Source organism: Oncorhynchus mykiss, chromosome 9 (genome assembly GCF_057628025.1).
Source record: "Oncorhynchus mykiss isolate SJ-2025 chromosome 9, ASM5762802v1, whole genome shotgun sequence".
Taxonomy (NCBI): domain Eukaryota; kingdom Metazoa; phylum Chordata; class Actinopteri; order Salmoniformes; family Salmonidae; genus Oncorhynchus; species Oncorhynchus mykiss.
In genome coordinates, this window is record NC_143030.1 from 38,369,591 (window position 1) to 38,393,414 (window position 23,824).

The 23,824-nt window shown below is 43.1% G+C and overlaps 1 protein-coding gene and 1 long non-coding RNA gene across 2 annotated transcripts in view; one reads left to right on the forward strand and one right to left on the reverse strand.

Annotated features, from left to right (window-relative positions):
• On the reverse strand, positions 1-21,701 carry LOC149980905 (uncharacterized). The gene is made up of 2 exons (XR_016483222.1): positions 21,624-21,701; positions 1-233 (listed from the first exon to the last, which is right to left on the reverse strand). It is a non-coding gene; the product is annotated as an uncharacterized LOC149980905 (long non-coding RNA).
• Positions 18,071-23,824, forward strand: part of LOC110531978 (interleukin-17 receptor C) — an 11,801-nt gene continuing 6,047 nt past the window's right edge. The window contains exons 1-12 of the mRNA XM_021615531.3: positions 18,071-18,572; positions 18,814-18,829; positions 18,984-19,100; positions 19,858-19,952; positions 20,319-20,399; positions 20,488-20,599; positions 20,734-20,903; positions 21,001-21,069; positions 21,196-21,262; positions 21,532-21,728; positions 21,812-21,859; positions 21,958-22,003. Of these exons, the coding sequence (XP_021471206.2) occupies positions 18,459-18,572; positions 18,814-18,829; positions 18,984-19,100; positions 19,858-19,952; positions 20,319-20,399; positions 20,488-20,599; positions 20,734-20,903; positions 21,001-21,069; positions 21,196-21,262; positions 21,532-21,728; positions 21,812-21,859; positions 21,958-22,003 (1,132 nt within the window). The 5' untranslated portion in view covers positions 18,071-18,458. The remainder of the gene's footprint in view (positions 18,573-18,813; positions 18,830-18,983; positions 19,101-19,857; positions 19,953-20,318; positions 20,400-20,487; positions 20,600-20,733; positions 20,904-21,000; positions 21,070-21,195; positions 21,263-21,531; positions 21,729-21,811; positions 21,860-21,957; positions 22,004-23,824) is intronic.

A 23,824-nucleotide genomic window follows, 5' to 3' on the forward strand; every position in this document is an offset into this window, starting at 1 on the left:
AGGGAATGAGTGATTTAATCAATAAACGAAACATAATACAAAACCAGAAACATGAAAAATGTACAGACATGAAACAGAAACAATAACGTCTGGGGAAGGAACCAAAGGGAGTGACATATATAGGGAAGGTAATCAAGGAGGTGATGGAGTCCAGTTGAGTGTCATGAGGCGCTGGTGCGCTTGATGATAGTGACAGGTGTGTGGGATAATCAGCAGCCTGATGACCTAGAGGCCTGAGAGGGAGCACACGTAAACATTCACTTCCAATCCTCCATATATTTTCTGGCAAATATATATATATACATACATACATACAAATACATATACACATATTTTTTTATTAGATATTCCCTTTATTTCCCTCCAACCCTCCCCCAATTGGAGCAAACTAGTGAACGCTTAGGCCTTTATTTCCAGCTTAAACATACTATATGCATTTGATGGACACAGTCTATTTTACAATAGTTTGTTTTTAACCCTCTACCCTCAACCTATCCCATATATTTATGATGTACATACGGTTTGATTTCTGTTTGCCGTATCTTTCAAACTGTGCTCTTTCAAAAAAGTGAACCTATATACAGGTACGTTTTACGGCATTAGTTACATTAGTTATCTTGTTTTTAGTCCCAACCTTCAGCTCCATTAAACCCTTCCCATCTATCGCTTAACACCATCCATATTGGATTTCTATTTGCCATATACTTTTCAACTGTGCTGTTTCACAAAAGTTCTGAACCTTTCTATTCTCATTGTTGCGACAGACTGCAAATTGAAATGAACAATTCTTGCTAAAAGTATACTATTGATTGATTTTCTATGACTTTTCAGATCACCCAGTAGTGCTATCTGCAGCGTTAGCTCCAGGTAAATATTGCAATTCTTCAGCCATTCATTGACCTGTGACCAAAAACAAGCTATGTATGGACAATACCAAAACAACTGATCTTGTGAGGACAGATGCTGGGAGACGAGAAGCAAGTACAGGAAGTGAACATTTTATAAATAACAGACAGCGTCTGGACAGGGGGAACAAAACGGCATTAATGCAGACACGGGGAAGAAACTGAGGAAGTGACAGATATAGGGGAGGCAATCAATAAAGTAATAGTCCAGGTGAGTCCCATGAAGTGCTGGTGCGCATAACGATGGTGACAGGTGTGCCTAATGATGGGCCGCCTGGCGCACTCGAGCACCAGAGAGGGGGAGCGGGTGCAGGCATGACAGTATCCCTCATATAAATAACATTATGTTGGTTGCAAGAATTCTGAAAAATAATTTAAATTGAACAATTTCAAGTTTTGAATCCGGCGTCGTTTTGCATATCAGTTCATAAACCATGTGCCATGGAATCGGTACGTCAAAAATCTCTATCCAACTATTTTGCAATATATATGGCACAGCTGTCAATATTTTGGTTGTTACATTTTTTGGGTTGTTAATTGGATAGAGCAGAAATGTCCATATGTTTTAGTTCGCTGCATGTATGACATACCAGTCATATTTATGATATAATTTACGAAGATTATACTTTTTTTTTTTTACATTTAAAAAAATTATGCTTTTTTAACAATTAGTATATTTGAGTTTAACCACAATATTCATGTATTTAGTTTGGGATATGTATACCGAGTATATCAACATCACCATCAGATAATTTCATTGGTAAACCACATGGTAAAATAAAAGTAGTATTTTTTTGTAATCCAATACGTAATATAGTACACTATAATTTGGTTGTAATCCAGAGAGGTTAGAATAATTATCTAGATCCTCTATGAGGCTGTGGAGGGATCCAAATTGTGGATTTAAAAGAACATGAATCATCAGTGTACAATGACACCTTTGTTTTTAAGCCCTGTATTTCTAGTCTCTTGATGTTATTGTTGGATCTGATTTTAATAGCTAACATTTTGATGGCCATAATAAATAGATATGCCAATAGTGGACAACCTTGTTTTACTCCTCTTGACAGTTTAAAACTTTCTGAGATGTAGCCATTATTTGCTATTTTACACCTAGGGTTACTATACACGATTTTAATCAATTTTATAAGAGATTCTCCAAAATTGAAACGTTCAAGGCATTTATATATTTTTTATTTTACCTTTATTTAACCAGGTAGGCAAGTTGAGAACAAGTTCTCATTTACAATTGCGACCTGGCCAAGATAAAGCAAAGCAGTTCGACAGATACAACAACACAGAGTTACACATGGAGTAAAACAAACATACAGTCAATAATAAAGTATAAACAAGTCTATATACAATGTGAGCAAATGAGGTGAGAAGGGAGGTAAAGGCAAAAAAAGGCCTTGGTGGCAAGGTAAATACAATATAGAAAGTAAAACACTGGAATGGTAGTTTTGCAATGGAAGAATGTGCAAAGTAGAAATAAAAATAATGGGGTGCAAAGGAGCAAAATAAATAAATTAATTAAATACAGTTGGGAAAGAGGTAGTTGATAGGGCTAAATTATATGTGGGCTATGTACAGGTGCAGTAATCTGTGAGCTGCTCTGACAGTTGGTGCTTAAAGCTAGTGAGGGAGATAAGTGTTTCCAGTTTCAGAGATTTTTGTAGTTCGTTCCAGTCATTGGCAGCAGAGAACTGGAAAGAGAGGCGGCCAAAGAAAGAATTGGTTTTGGGGGTGACTAGAGAGATATACCTGCTGGAGCGTGTGCTACAGGTGGGAGATGCTATGGTGACCAGCGAGCTGAGATAAGGGGGGACTTTACCTAGCAGGGTCTTGTAGATGACATGGAGCCAGTGGGTTTGGCGACGAGTATGAAGCGAGGGCCAGCCAACGAGAGCGTACAGGTCGCAATGGTGGGTAGTGTATGGGGCTTTGGTGACAAAACGGATTGCACTGTGATAGACTGCATCCAGTTTGTTGAGTAGGGTATTGGAGGCTATTTTGTAAATTACATCGCCAAAGTCGAGGATTGGTAGGATGGTCAGTTTTACAAGGGTATGTTTGGCAGCATGAGTGAAGGATGCTTTGTTGCGAAATAGGAATAGGATATATAAACCCCAGTCGTACTTTATCAAAAGCCTTTTCAAAGTCCGCTATGAATAGCAGGCCTGGTTTACCAATAGTGTTCTATTGTTTCCAGTACTTGTCTTATATTATCTCTAATGTATCATCCATGTAAAAAACCTGTCTGATTAGAATGAACAATACCTTTTTAATTCTACGTGCTATACATTTTGCAAGAATTTTTGCATCAACACTGAAGTGTAAGGAGCCTCCAATTTTTTAAATGGACTGGATCTTTATATTTCCCACTTGCATCCTGTTTCAGTAATAATGAAATCAGACCTTGTTGAGAGTCTGATAATCTACCATTTACATAGGAATGGTTAAACATGCTAATAACGGTCCTCTGAGTATATCAAAAAAAGGTTAGGTATACCTCAACTGGTATGCCATCCAGCCCTGGAGTTTTCCCAGACTTAAAGGCTTGAATTGGTTCAAAAAGTTTCTCCTCTCTAATTTCACCTTCAAATTAGTTTTTCTGTATGGCTGTTCATTTTACATTATTAATATAAAAAAAAATCCATACTGTACAATTAGCTTCGGTTAGAGGAGATGGAGGAGACTGAAACAAAAACATATGCTTAAAGTACTTTGCTTCCTTTTCAAAATATAATTTGGTGACTCATAGGTGACTCCATCATTTGTAACAAGTTTCAGAAATTATTTTTGGTCGCATTTCGATGTTGAAGATAAAAAAAATATTTGGTGCATTTTTCCCCATATTCCATCCAGTTTGCTTTATTATTATTATATATTATAATATATTACACATATATTACACTGTTTAAAAAGTTCCTCCATTTCTTTTTCCTCTAATTTACTCTATGGTACAGTTTTTATTGCTATCTACTGTATCTGTTCTGTTAGACCTTATTTTTCCCTTGTTAGTATGGACTCCTTTGACTTAAATTGCTTTTGTTTTATAGATGAGTACTGAATTGCATGGCCCATACAATAATCGGATTTGCTGTACCTATGTTGTCGTAAAAATGATGTTATAAATTTCTCTGTCCTAGTTAAAAACATATCATCCAATAGGCTTTGATTAAATGTCCAATATCCTTGCCCACGTGGAAATCCAGCAACAGGCATGTATATGCCAATTACAGTGCCTTGCGAAAGTATTCGGCCCCCTTGAACTTTGCGACCTTTTGCCACATTTCAGGCTTCAAACATAAAGATATAAAACTGTATTTTTTTGTGAAGAATCAACAACAAGTGGGACACAATCATGAAGTGGAACTGTCATGTATTATATATTATGTTATGTTATTATGTATTATGTCTTGTTCCTGTTCTTTCTCTTCACTCCGTCTCCCTCTGCTGGTCGTATTAGGTTACCTTCTCTTCCTCTCCTTCCCCCAGCTGTTCCTCATCTTCTCTAACTACCTCGTTCACCCTTTTCCCACCTGTTCCTTTTTTCCCTCTGATTAGGTCTCTATTTCTCTCTCTGTTCCTGCTTCTGTCTTTGTCAGATTCTCGTTTGAGTTTCTCATGCCAGAACCAAACTATCGTCTTGTTTGCTTCACCCTTGTCCTGTCCTGTCGGAATCTGCCTGTTCATCTGATGCTACGTGTGATCAGGTACCTCTGTCCTCTACGACCCGCGCCTACCTACAGAGACCAGCAGTCTGTCGCCGCTAACCCAGCTATTCTCCTCTGCTGCTAAGAAGGGGACTCTAACCCAGCTATTCTCCTCTGCTGCTAAGAAGGGGGACTCTTCTGTAAATATCAGAAGGACTTTATGATTCATTTGTCGCCCTCTCTGCGGGTTGTCTTTTTTGCCATTATATACATCCGAAGAGGATCTATGTCTTCCCTGTGTTTTGACATTAAAGGACTCTGTTTTTGTTAAACCGCTTTTGGGTCCTCACTCACGTGCATAACAGAAGAATCTGACCAAGAATGGACCCAGCGACTTCGGATCCTCTCCACTCAGCCGTCGAGATCCAGGGAGCGATGCTAGGCAGACACGAGCAGGAATTGTCTGCTGCTCGACATGCCGTTGAGACCCTGGCCGCCCAAGTCTCCGACCTCACAGAACAGATTCACCATCTCCGCCTCGATCCACCGGCCACTTCCAGGGCTTTCGAATCTCCAGAGCCCAGAATCAATAACCCGCCGTGTTACTCTGGGGAGCCCACTGAATGCCGCTCGTTCCTCACCCAGTGTGATATTGTGTTTTCTCTCCAGCCCAACACTTACTCCAGGAGCACAGCTCGTATCGCCTACGTCATATCTCTCCTTACTGGACGGGCTCGTGAGTGGGGCACGGCAATCTGGGAGGCGAGGGCTGAGTGTACTAACCAGTATCAGGACTTTAAGGAGGATATGATACGGGTTTTTGATCGTTCTGTTTTTGGGGAGGAAGCTTCCAGGGTCCTGTCTTCCCTATGTCAAGGTAATCGATCCATAACAGATTACTCTATTGAGTTTCGCACTCTTGCTGCCTCCAGTGACTGGAACGAGCCGGCTTTGCTCGCTCGTTTTCTGGAGGGTCTCTGCGCGGAGGTAAAGGATGAGATTCTCTCCCGGGAGGTTCCTTCCAGCGTGGATTCCTTGATTGAACTCGCTATTCGCATAGAGCGACGGGTTGATCTTCGTCACCGAGCTCGTGGAAAGGAGCTCGCGTTCTCCGTTGCCCCCCTCTCCGCATCACTACCATCTTCCTCCGCCGGCTCGGGTGCTGAGCCTATGCAGCTGGGGGGTATCCGCATCTCGACTAAGGAGAGGGAACGGAGAATCACCAACCGCCTCTGTCTCTATTGCGGTTCCGCTGGTCATTTTGTCACTTCATGTCCAGTAAAAGCCAGAGCTCATCAGTAAGCGGAGGGCTACTGGTGAGCGCTACTACTCTGGTCTCTCCTTCAAGATCCTGCACTACCTTGTCTGTCCATCTACGCTGGACCGGTTCGTCAGCTTCCTGCAGTGCCTTGATAGACTCTGGGGCGGAGGGCTGTTTTATGGACGAGACCTGGGCTCGGGAACATGACATTCCTCTCAGACAGTTAAGGGAGCCCACGGCCTTGTTCGCCTTGGATGGTAGTTCTCTCCCCAGGATTCAGCGTGAGACGCTACCTTTAACCCTCACTGTCTCTGGTAATCATAGTGAAACCCTTTCTTTTTTAATTTTTCGTTCACCTTTTACACCTGTTGTTTTGGGCCATCCCTGGCTAGTTTGTCATAATCCTTCTATTAATCGGTCTAGTAATTCTATCCTCTCCTGGAACGTCTCTTGTCATGTGAAATGTTTAATGTCTGCTATCCCTCCTGTTTCCTCTGTCTCTTCTTCACAGGAGGAGCCTGGTGATTTGACGGGGGTGCCGGAGGAATATCACGATCTGCGCACGGTGTTCAGTCGGTCCAGGGCCACCTCTCTTCCTCCGCACCGGTCGTATGATTGTAGTATTGATCTCCTTCCGGGAACCACTCCCCCCCGGGGTAGACTATACTCTCTGTCGGCTCCCGAACGTAAGGCTCTCGAGGATTATTTGTCTGTAGCTCTTGACGCCGGTACCATAGTCCCCTCCTCCTCTCCCGCCGGAGCGGGGGTTTTTTTTGTTAAGAAGAAGGACGGGTCCCTGCGCCCCTGCATAGATTATCGAGGGCTGAATGACATAACAGTGAAGAATCGTTATCCGCTCCCTCTTATGTCTTCAGCCTTCGAGATCCTGCAGGGAGCCAGGTTTTTCACTAAGTTGGACCTTCGTAACGCTTACCATCTCGTGCGCATCAGGGAGGGGGACGAGTGGAAAACGGCGTTTAATACTCCGTTAGGGCACTTTGAATACCGGGTTCTTCCTTTCGGCCTCGCTAACGCTCCATCTGTCTTTCAGGCATTTAGTCAATGACGTCCTGAGAGACATGCTGAACATCTTTGTTTTCGTTTACCTTGACGATATCCTGATTCTTTCACCGTTACTCCAGATTCATGTTCAGCACGTTCGACGTGTCCTCCAGCGCCTTTTAGAGAATTGTCTTTTTGTGAAGGCTGAGAAGTGCACTTTTCATACCTCCTCCGTCACATTTCTCGGTTCTGTTATTTCCGCTGAAGGCATTAAGATGGATCCCGCTAAGGTCCAAGCTGTCATTGATTGGCCCGTTCCTAAGTCACGCGTCGAGCTGCAGCGCTTTCTCGGCTTCGCGAATTTCTATCGTCGTTTCATCCGTAATTTCGGTCAGGTGGCAGCTCCTCTCACAGCCCTTACTTCTGTCAAGACGTGCTTTAAGTGGTCCGTTTCCGCCCAGGGAGCTTTTGATCTCCTCAAGAATCGTTTTACATCCGCACCTATCCTTGTTACACCTGACGTCTCTAGACAGTTCGTTGTCGAGGATGACGCGTCAGAGGTGGGCGTGGGAGCCATTCTTTCTCAGCGCTCCCTCTCTGACGACAAGGTCCACCCTTGCGCGTATTTTTCTCATCGCCTGTCGCCGTCGGAACGTAACTATGATGTGGGAAACCGCAAACTGCTCGCCATCCGCTTAGCCCTAGGCGAATGGCGACAGTGGTTGGAGGGGGCGACCGTTCCTTTTGTCGTTTGGACTGACCATAGGAACCTTGAGTACATCCGTTCTGCCAAACGACTTAATGCGCGTCAGGCTCGTTGGGCGCTGTTTTTCGCTCGTTTCGAGTTCGTTATTTCTTATTGTCCGGGCTCTAAGAACACCAAGCCTGATGCTTTATCTCGTCTCTTCAGTTCTTCAGTAGCCTCCACTGACCCCGAGGGGATTCTCCCTGAGGGGCGTGTTGTCGGGTTGACTGTCTGGGGAATTGAGAGGCAGGTAAAGCAAGCACTCACTCACACTCCGTCGCCGCGCGCTTGTCCTAGGAACCTTCTTTTCGTTCCCGTTCCTACTTGTCTGGCCGTTCTTCAGTGGGCTCACTCTGCCAAGTTAGCCGGACACCCCGGCGTTCGAGGTACACTTGCTTCCATTCGCCAGCGTTTTTGGTGGCCCACTCGGGAGCATGACACGCGTCGTTTCGTGGCTGCTTGTTCGGTCTGCGCGCAGACTAAGTCCGGTAACTCCCCTCCTGCCGGTCGTCTCAGACCGCTTCCCATTCCCTCTCGACCGTGGTCTCACATCGCCTTAGATTTTATCACCGGACTGCCTTCGTCAGCGGGGAAGACTGTTATTCTTACGGTTGTCGATAGGTTCTCTAAGGCGGCTCATTTTATTCCCCTCGCTAAGCTCCCTTCTGCTAAAGAAACGGCACAAATCATCATCGAGAATGTTTTCAGAATTCATGGCCTTCCGTCAGACGTCGTTTCGGACAGGGGTCCGCAATTCACGTCTCAATTTTGGAGGGAGTTTTGCCTTTTGATTGGGGCTTCCGTCAGTCTCTCTTCCGGCTTTCACCCCCAGTCTAACGGTCAAGCAGAACGGGCCAATCAGACTATTGGTCGCATCTTACGCAGTCTTTCTTTTCGTAACCCTGCGTCTTGGTCAGAACAGCTCCCCTGGGCAGAATACGCCCACAACTCGCTTCCTTCGTCTGCGACCGGGCTATCTCCTTTTCAGAGTAGCCTCGGGTACCAGCCTCCGCTGTTCTCGTCTCAGTTCACCGAGTCCAGCGTCCCCTCCGCTCAGGCTTTTGTCCAACGTTGCGAGCGCACCTGGAAGAGGGTCAGGTCTGCACTTTGCCGTTATAGGGCGCAGACTGTGAGAGCCGCTAATAAGCGTAGAACTAAGAGTCCTAGATATTGTCGCGGTCAGAGAGTTTGGCTCTCCACTCAGAACCTTCCCCTTAAGACAGCTTCTCGCAAGTTGACCCCGCGGTTCATTGGTCCGTTCCGTATTTCTCAGATCATTAATCCTGTCGCAGTGCGACTTCTTCTTCCGCGATATCTTCGTCGCGTCCACCCGGTCTTCCATGTCTCCTGTGTTAAGCCCGTTCTTCGCGCCCCCGCTCGTCTTCCCCCCCCCCATCCTTGTCGAGGGCGCACCTATCTACAGGGTCCGTAAGATTTTGGACATGCGTCCTCGGGGCCGTGGTCATCAGTACCTAGTGGATTGGGAGGGGTACGGTCCTGAGGAAAGGAGTTGGGTTCCCTCTCGGGACGTGCTGGACCGTTCGCTGATCGATGATTTCCTCCGTTGCCACCAGGTTTCCTCCTCGAGTGCGCCAGGAGGCGCTCGGTGAGTGGGGGGGTACTGTCATGTATTGTCATATTATGTCTTGTTCCTGTTCTTTCTCTTCACTCCGTCTCCCTCTGCTGGTCGTATTAGGTTACCTTCTCTTCCTCTCCTTCCCCCAGCTGTTCCTCATCTGCTCTAACTACCTCGTTCACCCTTTTCCCACCTGTTCCTTTTTTCCCTCTGATTAGGTCTCTATTTCTCTCTCTGTTCCTGCTTCTGTCTTTGTCAGATTCTCGTTTGAGTTTCTCATGCCAGAACCAAACTATCGTCTTGTTTGCTTCACCCTTGTCCTGTCCTGTCGGAATCTGCCTGTTCATCTGATGCTACGTGTGATCAGGTACCTCTGTCCTCTACGACCCGCGCCTACCCACAGAGACCAGCAGTCTGTCGCCGCTAACCCAGCTATTCTCCTCTGCTGCTAAGAAGGGGACTCTAACCCAGCTATTCTCCTCTGCTGCTAAGAAGGGGGACTCTTCTGTAAATATCAGAAGGACTTTATGATTCGTTTGTCGCCCTCTCTGCGGGTTGTCTTTTTTGCCATTATATACATCCGAAGAGGATCTATGTCTTCCCTGTGTTTTGACATTAAAGGACTCTGTTTTTGTTAAACCGCTTTTGGGTCCTCACTCACGTGCATAACAGGAACGACATTTATTGGATATTTCAAACTTTTTTAACAAATCAAAAACTGAAAAATTGGGCGTGCAAAATTATTCAGCCCCTTTACTTTCAGTGCAGCAAACTCTCTCCAGAAGTTCAGTGAGGATCTCTGAATGATCCAATATTGACCTAAATGACTAATGATGATAAATACAATCCACCTGTGTGTAATTAAGTCTCCGTATAAATGCACCTGCACTGTGATAGTCTCAGAGGTCCGTTAAAAGCGCAGAGAGCATCATGAAGAACAAGGAACACACCAGGCAGGTCCGAGATACTGTTGTGAAGACGTTTAAAGCCGGATTTGGATACAAAAAGATTTCCCAAGCTTTAAACATCCCAAGGAGCACTGTGCAAGCGATAATATTGAAATGGAAGGAGTATCAGACCACTGCAAATCTACCAAGACCTGGCCGTCCCTCTAAACTTTCAGCTCATACAAGGAGAAGACTGATCAGAGATGCAACCAAGAGGCCCATGATCACTCTGGATGAACTGCAGAGATCTACAGCTGAGGTGGGAGACTCTGTCCATAGGACAACAATCAGTCGTATATTGCACAAATCTGGCCTTTATGGAAGAGTGGCAAGAAGAAAGCCATTTCTTAAAGATATCCATAAAAAGTGTTGTTTAAAGTTTGCCACAAGCCACCTGGGAGACACACCAAACATGTGGAAGAAGGTGCTCTGGTCAGATGAAACCAAAATTGAACTTTTTGGCAACAATGCAAATATGTTTGGCGTAAAAGCAACACAGCTGAACACACCATCCCCACTGTCAAACATGGTGGTGTCAGCATCATGGTTTGGGCCTGCTTTTCTTCAGCAGGGACAAGGAAGATGGTTAAAATTGATGGGAAGATGGATGGAGCCAAATACAGGACCATTCTGGAAGAAAACCTGATGGAGTCTGCAAAAGACCTGAGACTGGGACGGAGATTTGTCTTCCAACAAGACAATGATCCAAAACATAAAGCAAAATCTACAATGGAATGGTTCAAAAATAAACATATCCAGGTGTTAGAATGGCCAAGTCAAAGTCCAGACCTGAATCCAATCGAGAATCTGTGGAAAGAACTGAAAACTGCTGTTCACAAATGCTCTCCATCCAACCTCACTGAGCTCGAGCTGTTTTGCAAGGAGGAATGGGAAAAAATGTCAGTCTCTCGATGTGCAAAACTGATAGAGACATACCCCAAGCGACTTACAGCTGTAATCGCAGCAAAAGGTGGCGCTACAAAGTATTAACTTAAGGGGGCTGAATAATTTTGCACGCCCAATTTTTCAGTTTTTGATTTGTTAAAAAAGTTTGAAATATCCAATAAATGTCGTTCCACTTCTGATTGTGTCCCACTTGTTGTTGATTCGTCACAAAAAAAATACAGTTTTCTATCTTTACGTTTGAAGCCTGAAATGTGGCAAAAGGTCGCAAAGTTCAAGGGGGCCGAATACTTTCGCAAGGCACTGTATCTGATGGTCTGACCGCATTCTATCCCCTATCAGCACTTCTTTCACTTTTGGTGCCAGAGAGAATGACATAAGAAAGTAGTCAAGACGACTAGCTTGATTGAGCCTCCACCATGTATATCTCACTAGGTCAGGATATTAAACCTCCTCCATGTATATCTCACTAGGTCAGGATATTTAATCCTCCATATATCCACAACATTCATGATTTCCTGTATTATAATCTCCCACCATAATAATAGTCTTGTGTTGCTTGCAGGGTTGATCATTTATTATATATATTTTCAATGAAGCGTGGCTCATCATTATTTGGTTCGTAAAGGTTAATGAGCCATATCTGTTTATGGTCCAATAACATATATTAAATCATCAATCTACCATGTGGATCTGTTTGGACAATCTGCACAATCAGATCAAAATGATTGTTAATTAATATCGTCACCCCTTTTGAGTTTCTTTGCCCATGGGAGAAGTATATTTCATCCCCCCAGTCCATTTTTCACTCACCTTCATCTAAAATTGTTGAAAGAGTTTTCTGTAAACAGTAGAATGCATGTTTTGGAATATTTGTATTCTGTACAAGCTTCTTTTCACTCTATCATTTAGGTTAGTATTGTGGAGTAACTATAATGTTGTTGATCCATCCTTAGTTTTGTCCTATCACAGACATTAAACTCTCTAACTCTTTAAAGTCACCATTTGCTTCATGGTGAAATCCCTGAGCAGTTTCCTTCCTCTCCGGTGACTGAGTTAGGAAGGACAACTGTATCTTTGTAGTGACTGGGTGTATTGATACACCATCCAAAGTGTAACTAATAACTTCACCATGCTCAAAGGGATATTCAATGTCTACTTTTTTATTTTTACCCATCTACCAATAGGTGGCCTTTTTTTGTGAGGCATTGGAAAATCTCCCTGGTCTTTGTAGTTGAATCAGTGTTTGAAATTCACTGCTCGTCTGAGGGACGTTGCAGATAATTGTATGTGTGGGGTACAAATATAGGATAGTTTTTCAAATAATGTTAAACACTATTATTGAACACAGACTCCATGCAACTTATTATGTGACTTGTTAAGCAAATGTTTACTCCAGAACATATTTCGACTTGCCATAACAAAGGGGTTGAATACTTAGACTCAAGAAATGTCACCCTTTCATTTGTTATTAATTTGTAAAAATGTTATTTTTTTAAATGTAAAAAAATATATACTTTGACATTATGGGTATTGTGTGTAAGCCAGTGACAATTTAATAAATGTTTAATTCAGGTTGTAACACAACAAAATGTGGAAAAAGTCAAGGGGTGTAAATACTTGCTGAAGGCACTGTACGTTTGTTGATCCCTCATAGTGCTAAGGAGATGTAAATGAGTCAGAGAGGGTACAGGACATCCTGTTACTTCTTACAGGCAGAATGTGTGTATGTGTGGACGTGTTTGACTATACTTGTGGGGACCAGAAATGTGTGTGTGTGTGTGTGCGCGTATACACTGACGTAGCGCAGATTGTAAAATTAATTTTCTACGTAACAGCATACTATTCAGTTAACCAATATATATTTTATATATACAGTATTTAACAGGTAGCCTATTTATATTAGGCTACACATTGGAACCCGGACTCACTATCTGGGGTATCCGTCTCATCATTCAGAGACTGTTCACAGAAGGAGGAAAGTTACTCTCACTAGAGGAACAGTCACTACACTCTTAGAAAAAAAGTCTTCCAAAGGGATTCTTTGGCTTTTTGTATCCAAGTAGAACTCTTTTGCGTTCCATATAGAAACCTCTGTGTAAAAGGTTCTACTCAAAAGGGCTTGACCTAGAACCAGAAAGGGTTCTTCAAAGATTTCTCCTATGGGAACAGCTGAAGAACCATTTTATGTTCTAAGAATGTATTCCCAAGGCCATTGCCAGGCCCAGGCAGTGCAGCCTTGTCTCATAGACGAGACATAATATAGTAAATGTAAATCCGGGACACTCAAATTAGTATGTTATGGTTACATAAGACAGAAGATTTCCTGGTTGTTTAAATTGTAATAGTTAATTAATCATTTCAGTTTATGTCACAAGACAAGCAAGTATAGTGTAAAGAATTGTACCATCTAAACCGCTGTGAAATATATTTTCGATAAAGAAAAATTTAGTATTTTCATCTGTTTGAAGCTGGTGTGCAAAACTGAAAGTAAATGATGCAAAAACGAAACTTAAGAATGGGAAGCATAGAAATAGCACACATTGAACAGATCTACCGCTTCTTAGACTTGCGTTCAATGAGAATGAGATATCTATAATGCACATTTCTATGTGAATTTGGTCAGGTCTCCTGTTGGGGAATAATCAGAATTAGTTGGTAACATAGGTAAGATGTTTTATATTCATTATATGTTTGTGAGTTACTTCTCATCAGAATGTCTATTTTTGTATAATACTGTGGGCCGGTTGCAGTTCTGTTCTCTGTCATGGGGTAAGTTATTTGGGCCGCAGAGAGGGGAGGGGTCAAGATTGTCTTTATATGTAAACATATATTTTAAATCAATTATCTCTTGGCTCCACAATGTCTGTGTGCCAGTCAATGTGTCTCTGTGATCTTGTCAAGGAGGGGGTATTTGATATATGCCTGTTGATAGGTTTTGTTTTATGGTTCTGAGAGCGAGAAAATAACATAGTTTAGGAGACAAAGCTGAACGATAATTTATGGCCAATGCTGTCTGGCTATGTGTGTCTTTGCTATAAAGGATCTCAGTTGCAATGTGTAAGGACTCTCAGAGAATTCATTGATAGACACTGAATTGATCTGAGAGTCACAGGGTTGTGATGTAGCTCATATAATTAAAGATGGACTTTATGATAACTCTGACTTGTGCGTGGTTTGCTCTCATGATTTGGTAAATACAGGAAATTTCCACGACACTCCTAAAAAGTTATATATTACAGCGTTAAAGCAAAAACGAAAGTAGGATGGTTGGTCAGGGTGGATGGGTACCTATATAAATGCTAATTAGGTTGCGTCTTCAAATCTCATCACCAACAACTTTAGAATTTTAGCTAATTAGCAACGTTGCAACTACTTACTACTTTTTAGCTACTTTGCAACTACTTAGCATGTTAGCTAACCCTTCCCCTTAACAGTTTAACATAACTCCTAACCTTAACCCTTAACCCCTAACCTAGCTAAAGTTAGCGTTAGCCACCTAGCTAGCGTTAGCCACCTAGCTAACGTTAGTGACAACAAATTTAAATTCGTAACATATCATAGCACGGAGCCCCAGGCCGAGGGAGATTGACATTTCTTTTGTGTTTCTTCCATTTGCGAATAATCGCACCAACTGTTGTCACCTTCTCACCAAGCTGCTTGGCGATGGTCTTGTAGCCCATTCCAGCCTTGTGTAGGTCTACAATCTTGTCCCTGACTTCCTTGGAGAGCTCTTTGGTCTTGGCCATGGTGGAGAGTTTGGAATCTGATTGATTGATTGCTTCTGTGGACAGGTGTCTTTTATACATGTAACAAACTGAGATAAGGAGCCCTCCCTTTAAGAGTGTGCTCCGAATCTCAGTTTGTTACCTGTATAAAAGACACTTGGGAGCCAGAAATCTTTCTGATGGAGAGGGGATCAAATACTTATTTCCCTCATTAAAATGCAAATAAATTTCTAACATTTTTGACATGCGTTTTTCTGGATTTTTTTGTTGTTATTCTGTCTCTCACTGTTCAAATAAACCTACAGTACCATTAAAATTATAGACTGATCATTTCTTTGTCAGTGGGCAACGTACAAAATCAGCAGCGGATCAAATACTTTTTTCCCTCACTGTAATGTACGGATTGCAGTTCATAGCATATTGTAGGAATTGCAATTCGTAACATATCATGTAAAATGGATGATGGACATCCACAAATGAATACATAACATACAAAACGTAACATATGATACTAATTGTGGTGTCCCGGATTTACATTTACTATGTTACGTGGGTGGCTGCTAGTGCTAGATGCTACATAAGTAGGTCGACTAGCTTTTTGCAGTGTTTTTGTGCATCACTTGGTCATGCCTTTTGTTTCTCCATCTTGAACAACACACTCACTCTCCATCCAAATCTGACCTGATTCACCTAACCTTTTTTTTTTACTGCTGCCAGCGCCGCTGAGAAATAAAATAATTAGATGCCACTCAGTGGCCAGTTTATTAGGTACACCCTATCCACAAAATGGCTCGCTCCTACACATACGTGGTCATGGCTTGCTATATAAAGCAGGCACAAGGCATTCAGTTACTGTTCGATTGAATGTCGTATGATCGTTTGTGCTCAGAAATGTCTGGCCTCCTAGGCTTTTCACGCATGACGTATGGTTCACAGAGAATGGTGTGACAAACAAAAAACATCCAGTCAGCGGCAGTCCTGTGGGTTTAAACAGCTCCTTGATGAGAAGTCTAAGGAGAACGGCAAAAGAATTGTGCAAGCTAACAGGCGTACCATAAACGGGCAAATAATGGCGCAGTACAACAGTGGTGTGCAGAATGACATCTTGGAATGCACAACTGGTTGGTCTTTGTCACAGATGGGCTATTGCAGCAGACGACCACACCCGTTCCTTTCCTATCTAGCTAAAAACAAGAAGGAAGCGGCTCCAGTGGGCACGCAATCACCAACCGTGGACAATTTAGGAGTGAAAAACATTGCCTGGTTTGACATATCCCGGTTCCAGTTGCGTCATGCTGATGGCAGAGTCCGTTTTTGGAGTAAACAGTATGGCCCCATCCTGCATTGTGTCAATGGTACAGGCTGGTGCCGGGGGTGTAATGGTGTGGGGAATGTTTTCCTGGTACACATTAAGTCCTTTGATACCAATTGAGCAACGTTTCCATGCCCTGAAGAATAGAGTCTGTTCCAGAGGCAAAGGGAGGTCCAACCCTCTACTAGATGGGTGTACCTAATAAACTATTGTCTGACTGACTTGCATACTACCCATGTAGATTGGACAATACAAACACTTTGCTTGCTACATGTGGAAATATATATATTTTTTTTACATTTCAATGCTTTCTACAGTTGTGTCAAGTTGTCTGAATGTCCTTTGGGTGGTGAATCATTTTGATTCACACAGGAAACTGTTGAGCCTTAAAACCCCAGCAGCATTGCTGTTCTTGACACAAATCAGTTTGCCTCGCACCTACTTTTTTGTCATTTAGCAGACACTCTTTTCTGGAGCAACTTACAGTAGTGAATGCATTATTTTCCTACTGGTCTCTCATGGGAATTGAGCCCACAACCCTGGCGTTGCAAGTGCTATGCTCTACCAACTGAACCACACGGGACATGCACTTAAGTCTTTTGATCTTTTGTCTTGCCAACTCACCCTCTGAATTGCACACATACACAATGTCTTAATTGTCACAAGGCTTAAAACTGTTTCTTTAACCTGTCTCCTCCCCTTCAACTACATTGATTGAAGTTAATTTAACAAGTGAAATCACTGTACGTGTGTGTGTGTGTGTGTGCAGGTGTGAGGTGTCCTCGAGGGCACAGAAGGGATGGAGGTAAAACGCATGAAGTCTCTTTAAGGAGGAAGTATCTGTTCAGGGTTTTTACCCTCTGTAAAACACACACACAAAGACACATATTGTGAGAATTAGCACCTTGAACTCATAATGAAACCTTGACCCAGTTAGAGAGCCCACTTACCGTCAACTACATTCAACAATTTCTGAGCATTATAGTGTGTGGTGTGTGTGTGTGTTTGAGAGAGATATCGCACAACTGACAAACTTTCCACCACGTCTGACACATGCATACACATTTACAGACATACTTACTGTTTAATAACATGAATATTACCCTATCCAAATAACCAAGGCTGTTCAAAGTCCATAACTGAATTTACACATTTCAGAGGTCCTTTCCCTAGCTTTGTAGGATGTGAATAGAGACCGTTTTGAATAGAATCCAACAATAGCAATACAATAATCGTTTTGTGGTGAAGAGGAATAGATGTGACCTGATAATAGCCTATAAACATTACGGAATCAGATATCTCACTAATCTACCGCTGTTAACGCTATCTTTACACCACTGAGATGTTTTTCAGATTCGTCCTGGGTTCAAATATATGCATACTCTGAGTATTTGAGTATTTTCAAATAATATGGGCCGAATCAACTATATATTACCAAGTATTTTACCATTTAAAAAAAATGTATAGGCCTAGCATAGGCTACTATTTGAATTATTTTCAAATACTTATTTCCAAATACATTATTTCAAATACCAGGCAGACCTGGGGTAATACAATATTTGCATTTGAAAATAGAAGTTTATGTGTATTTGAATACATGCCAATATTTTCTAAGTGTTATTTTAAAATACATTCTAATATTCAACTACTTGTATTTTCAAATAAATAATATCCAAATACTTGGCCTACTTCCAAATGTCTTCGAATAAATTGAAATACTAAAAATAGTAGGCCTCAACACTAACTGTGCAGGGGACTGCAATGTTTATGCAGCAAACATTTCCGTCCTTCCCGCAGTTAAATAAAATGTTCTTTCTCAGTATACCCTGACTATTATTTCCTTACTGTTAGTTAAAGCAAAGTTCACACTCTCGGCAATCCAAGACGTAGAGCAGCAACAGTACTAGCGTGAACATTTGGCTAGTTCGTTTTGCATGGCCCAATGCCCCGGGGAGTGGAGATGTCTCTTAAGGACCAATGGAACGGTCTAAAATGAACACACTCCGCCTAACCGGGGCACCGGGCAATACAAAACGTATTCGCCCAATGGTAAACTGTGGGAGGTAACTACTGATGTAACCTGTCTGTCTGGAGTAGGCGGCTGGAGAGGTGGAACTGTATGTTGTAAACTAGTCAGCGATTACGCACTCTCCCAAGACACAATTGAACTCGTAGGGAACTATTTGATCAGTTCTTAGGAACATACAAGAACAACATGGCACTGGAACATAACATGTTGGCCTATCTACTTTTCAGTTGTATTGAATTACATTTAATTTGTTTTGAAATGCACTCTGTAGTGTGAACATGTATGTGGACTATCGGCCCACTGGATTTTGCGTTAGTTGGCTGCCTGAGCGTTGTTCTAGCAACTTCGGATACAATGTGACTTTTCCAAGTGTCTCTGGTGTCAGTACTGATCAATGTTCATGATGAGTTGCGGAAATGAACCAGCACGTGCTGTGCTCCTGTTGTGTTTGCTGCTGCTCCTGCACGCGGCGGAGGAGAAACCACGCGCTAAACTAACTGTCACTGAGGTAAAGGAATGAATCATACCATCTTTGATGTTAATCTTCATGGAGATAATGTAACTAATAAGCAATGGAGACATTATACTCAGACTGTAGCCTATAGATAATGGAAATTATGTTTTGAAAATGCATTAGGCTATGTGAATCTGCATCAATATTCACTTCACATGTCAATAACAAACTCAACACAGCCATGCTCTGTTTCTTCTCCTTCTTCCTTTCCCTGTCTCCTCCACTTTATCCATAGATTCAACACCATAATGGTAAGTGTTTCTTTAGTCCATGGTCCCCTTGGAGAGCTGATCTTATACACAATATGAAGAGGAATAGTTTATTTGGAATTGAGACTTCACGTGGAAATTTTACTCCATATGTTGTACAGTTTTGAAAGTTCTGTGGCATTTGTTTTTTCTATAGGTTCCACCTGGAACTTGGAGAGTCTTCCCCAGCTGAGTCTGTCCACCTTCCGGTTCTCTCCATCACAAGGCTCCTGTTCTGCTTGTGTCCATGTCCGTGTCAGAATGAAAGCTGCAGGTAAGGCCTTGAACTCTGTCTCCCATCCACAAACAATCTCACTCTCCACATCATCCTCTTCCCTGTCATAACCTTCTTCCAGCTTACTTTTATCCAAAGTCTTCATCTCAGTCTCCCTTTCTCTGACCTTGTGTTTGTTGTCCCCCATGATGAAATTGGGGAGGGGACTATGGATTTGTCTCTGTATGTTAGTACATTAGTCACACACGATATCTCAGACACCACTGGCCTGATGTTTGATGAAACTTGGGTGAATGATGCGTCTTGTTATAGAGATCCAGCATTTACAAAATTACACTGATTGTCCAGATGGTGGCGGTATAACAAGAGATTGAAATTTGGCGTCTTGCCATTTGGCACATATGGTCAGGAATATTAGTCTAGCCAACCCATGTGATATCTGACACCACTGGCCCGATTTAGACGAATGAATGATGCGTCTTGCCATAGAGGTCCAGTATTTACAAAATCACATGTTATTGACCCAAGGGGGGGGGGGCGCTATAGTAATCAACTGTGCGTACATTGTCACACGCGATATCTCACACACCACTGGCCCGCTTTTGATTAAACTTGGGTGAGTGATGCATCTTGCCATAGAGATCTGTCATTTACAAAGTTATACTGATTTGCAAAAGGGGGGACGGACATGTTTACTGTTGCCTTATTTGTCTATCTTTCTTCCTTAACATTACTTTCTCTTGTTCTACCTTTACTGCCACGATTCCTTAATCTGTCCTCTGTTTTTCCTCTCTAGACTTTACTGGGACACTGACTATTACCTACCTGGAGCTGTCAACTAGTACTCACAGAATCATCTCCATAGAAAATGTAAAAAATCGCACTTTACAGGTAACAACTTCTCTTCATTCCACTGACCAGTGAGTATTCCTTAGCTACCAAAGTTATCAGCTGGATAGGATAGATGGATATAATTAAGTTCACTTTCTTACCCTCTTATCTATTAATTGTCCCCCACGATAAAATCGTGGAGGGGACTGTGGATCTATCTCCATCAGTTACGTTCGTACGTTAGTTCGTACGTTAGTCACACACGATATCTGTGACGGTACTGGTCTGATTTTGATTAAACTTGGGTGAATGATGCGTCTTGCCATAGAGATCTGTCATTTACAAAATTACACTGATTTCCCAAGGGGGGCCCTGCATCATTTGTGGGGGATAACATGTTTACTGTTGCCTTGTTTTTATTTTAAGTGGAGAGGCCCGCTTCCATTCAACGGAGGAAAGACCAAAATCAAACGTTTACGTCTTCATAATATTGGCCATCAAATTTTGGTAAGATCTGATATTTTCATGCGTGCACACATTAAAACAGGTCAACGTGTGTTTCTGATTATGGTGCTGTGTCTCTGCTGCCCGCCAGTGGGAGTTGGTGTATGACTGTTTCCCGGCCGATGCAGGGCGACAAGTGTATGTGTCTTTGTCCTCCAAACCAAAGAGAGAAGACAGGTACATCGTACAAGACATCTGTCCAGGTAATGAATCTCAAAACCTAACTTGCCACATCCCTCACTTTTCCCCTTCCCTCATGTGATCAAAATGACGTAATAATTTATTACATTTCTATAGTCATTTTGCATACTATGACTCTCTGTCTGTGGTGATTCAGATCCAGTGCCGGAGTTTGACCTGTTTGTTGATGAGCTGGCTCGATCCCTCACTGTAACTGTAGCCACTGGGGACCACATGTACCAGCCGGCTCTCTCACCTGAAGTGTACACCAGGCTGTGCTACAGACAGACAGACTCAGAATGCTCCAACCTTTCTCCTCTTACCACTGTAAGCCCATTGTGTGTGTGTAGACGTGTTTCAAAAGGTGAAAGTTGTGTACAAAGATGTATATCATTTGTTTATGGATAACGTATGTTTTCACCAGATTGACACCAATCAGGCATTGTCAGTGACTCTCAGGTTCCCCTACCTGCTTCGCTGTGTCTGTGTACAGGTAAGGTCTCACTCGACTACATATCAGATAATGTGCAATGGACAGTGACATTGCTGCATGGCTCAAACTATGTCCCATGTAAGTGTCCTTACTTGTCTTGTCTGTTTGTATGTCTGCCCGCTACAGGTATATTACACACACCTGGATGCAAGGCGAACCACAGTTTGCCCATTTGTGAACAGCTCATTAGGTGGTGAGTATTCGTGTTTTTTTTTTATGTCTCTTAGACTTGTGTGAGATGCAGTAGTTGATGATTAGCTTCAGTCTCTGCCTGTGTTACCTGTAAATTGCCCTGTGAATCTGATATGGGAAACCAGGGGCTTTCTGCTGCATCTATTATTATTATTGTGAGTCACAGATAAACCAGCAGAGCATGCAGTCCTTAGAGACCGAAGTCACCTTGGAGCATTCACTCCTCACACTACTATCTGTAATAAGGCACTGTCTGTGTGTGATTTGAAGAGGGCAGAGATGTGTGGCGCTCCAGTTTTGTGACTCTGTATGGTGAGTTGGGTTCCGACCTGGCATGGAGTTCCCCGTGTCCTGCTGCTTACCTGAAGCTCTCTGCCTCCCTCTGCTGGCAACACCAGAGAAACACATCCCACTGCATTCCCATCTTCAACTCCACACTGGAGGACATAGTGGAGAAGAGAGATCTGGTAAGGGTTGGTGATTACTATGATGATGATGATGACGAGGAGGATAATAATGATGAATATTCCCTTCCCTCTCCCGTTGACAGAAATATAATGTTTCTGCTGTGGATAAACACCCTCAGATGTGTGTGCAGGTAAGACTGTGAGCCGATACATGTATAATATCAACAGTTAACTGTATAGTACATGTGGGTTTCAGTCGCTGATGTTCTCATGTCTCTCCTCTCTCTAGTTGTCCTTCAGAAGCAGTTTTGATGTCCACTGTCCATTCCTGCCAGGTGAGAGACCACAAGACCGCAGTGATATGAATACTGCGCTTGATATTGTTGTTATTTATTTATTTATTTAACCTTTTATTTAACTAGGCAAGTCAGTTAAGAACAAATTCTTATTTACAATGACGGCCTACCCAGACGACGCTGGGCCAATTATGCGCCACCCTATGGGACTCCCAGTCACGGCCAATTATGATACAGCCTGGATTCAAATCTGTAGTGACACCTCAAGCATTGAGATGCAGTGCCTTAGACCGCTGCGCCACTCGGGAGCTCATAAACACATCTTCTGTGCCACTAAGAGCGGTAAAACATACCACTTTTAGTCTACCCAAATGCATGCAAGACCCTCCCTTCGGCAAATCCGACCATGAGTCTATAAACCCTTCTTTCTGATTCCAAACAAACGCTCAAACAGGAAGTACCATCCGACCCGAGGCTACAATACTATTTTGCTAATACAGACTGGAATAAGTTCCGGGGATCAACCGATAGCATTGAGGAGTTTACCACATCAGTCACGGGCTTCATCAATAAGTGCATAGACGATGTCGTTCCCACAGTGCCTATACAAGCGTGTAAACCAAAAAACATGTATTAAAGGCAATATCCTTGCTGGGCTAAAGGCTAGAACTACTGCTTACAAAGAATGGGACATGGATATGGGTGCATACAAGAAAGACTGCTACGACCTCCGAGACATCAAACATGAAAAAGGACAATCTAGGAGGAAGGTGGAATTCAAATCAAAATCAAATCAAATGTATTTATATAGCCCTTCGTACATCAGCTGATATTTCAAAGTGCTGTACAGAAACCCAGCCTAAAACCCCAAACAGCAAGCAATGCAGGTGTAGAAGTACGGTGGCTAGGAAAAACTCCCTAGAAAGGCCAAAACCTAGGAAGAAACCTAGAGAGGAACCAGGCTATGTGGGGTGGCCAGTCCTCTTCTGGCTGTGCCGGGTGGAGATTATAACAGAACATGGCCAAGATGTTCAAATGTTCATAAATGACCAGCATGGTCGAATAATAATAAGGCAGAACAGTTGAAACTGGAGCAGCAGCACGGCCAGGTGGACTGGGGACAGCAAGGAGTCATCATGTCAGGTAGTCCTGGGGCACTGTCAGGAGAAGTACTCCAGATATAACAAACTGACCCTAGCCCCCCGACACATAAACTACTGCAGCATAAATACTGGAGGCTGAGATAGGAGGGGTCAGGAGACACTGTGGCCCCATCCGAGGACACCCCCGGACAGGGCCAAACAGGAAGGATATAACCCCACCCACTTTGCCAAAGCACAGCCCCCACACCACTAGAGGGGGGGGGCAACCCAGACAGGATGACCACATCAGTGACTCAACCCACTCAGGTGACGCACCCCTCCCAGGGACGGTATGAGAGAGCCCCAGTAAGCCAGTGACTCAGCCCCTGTAATAGGGTTAGAGGCAGAGAATCCCAGTGGAAAGAGGGGAACCGGCCAGGCAGAGACAGCAATGGCGGTTCGTTGCTCCGGAGTCTTTCCGTTCACCTTCCCACTCCTGGGCCAGACTACACACAACCATATGACCCACTGAAGAGATGAGTCTTCAGTAAAGACTTAAAGGTTGAGACCGAGTTTCTCTATTACACCGGATCTGATGCTCGTTGGATGTGGCAGGGATGGCAGACTATAACAAAAGGGAAACCCAGCCATGAGATGCCCAGTGATGAGAAATTCCCAAACTAGCTAGACCACAACAACTACGCCACACTGACCCTAAACACAGGGGCCCCTCAGGAGTGCGAGTTTAGTCCCCACCTGTACTCCCTGTTCACCCATG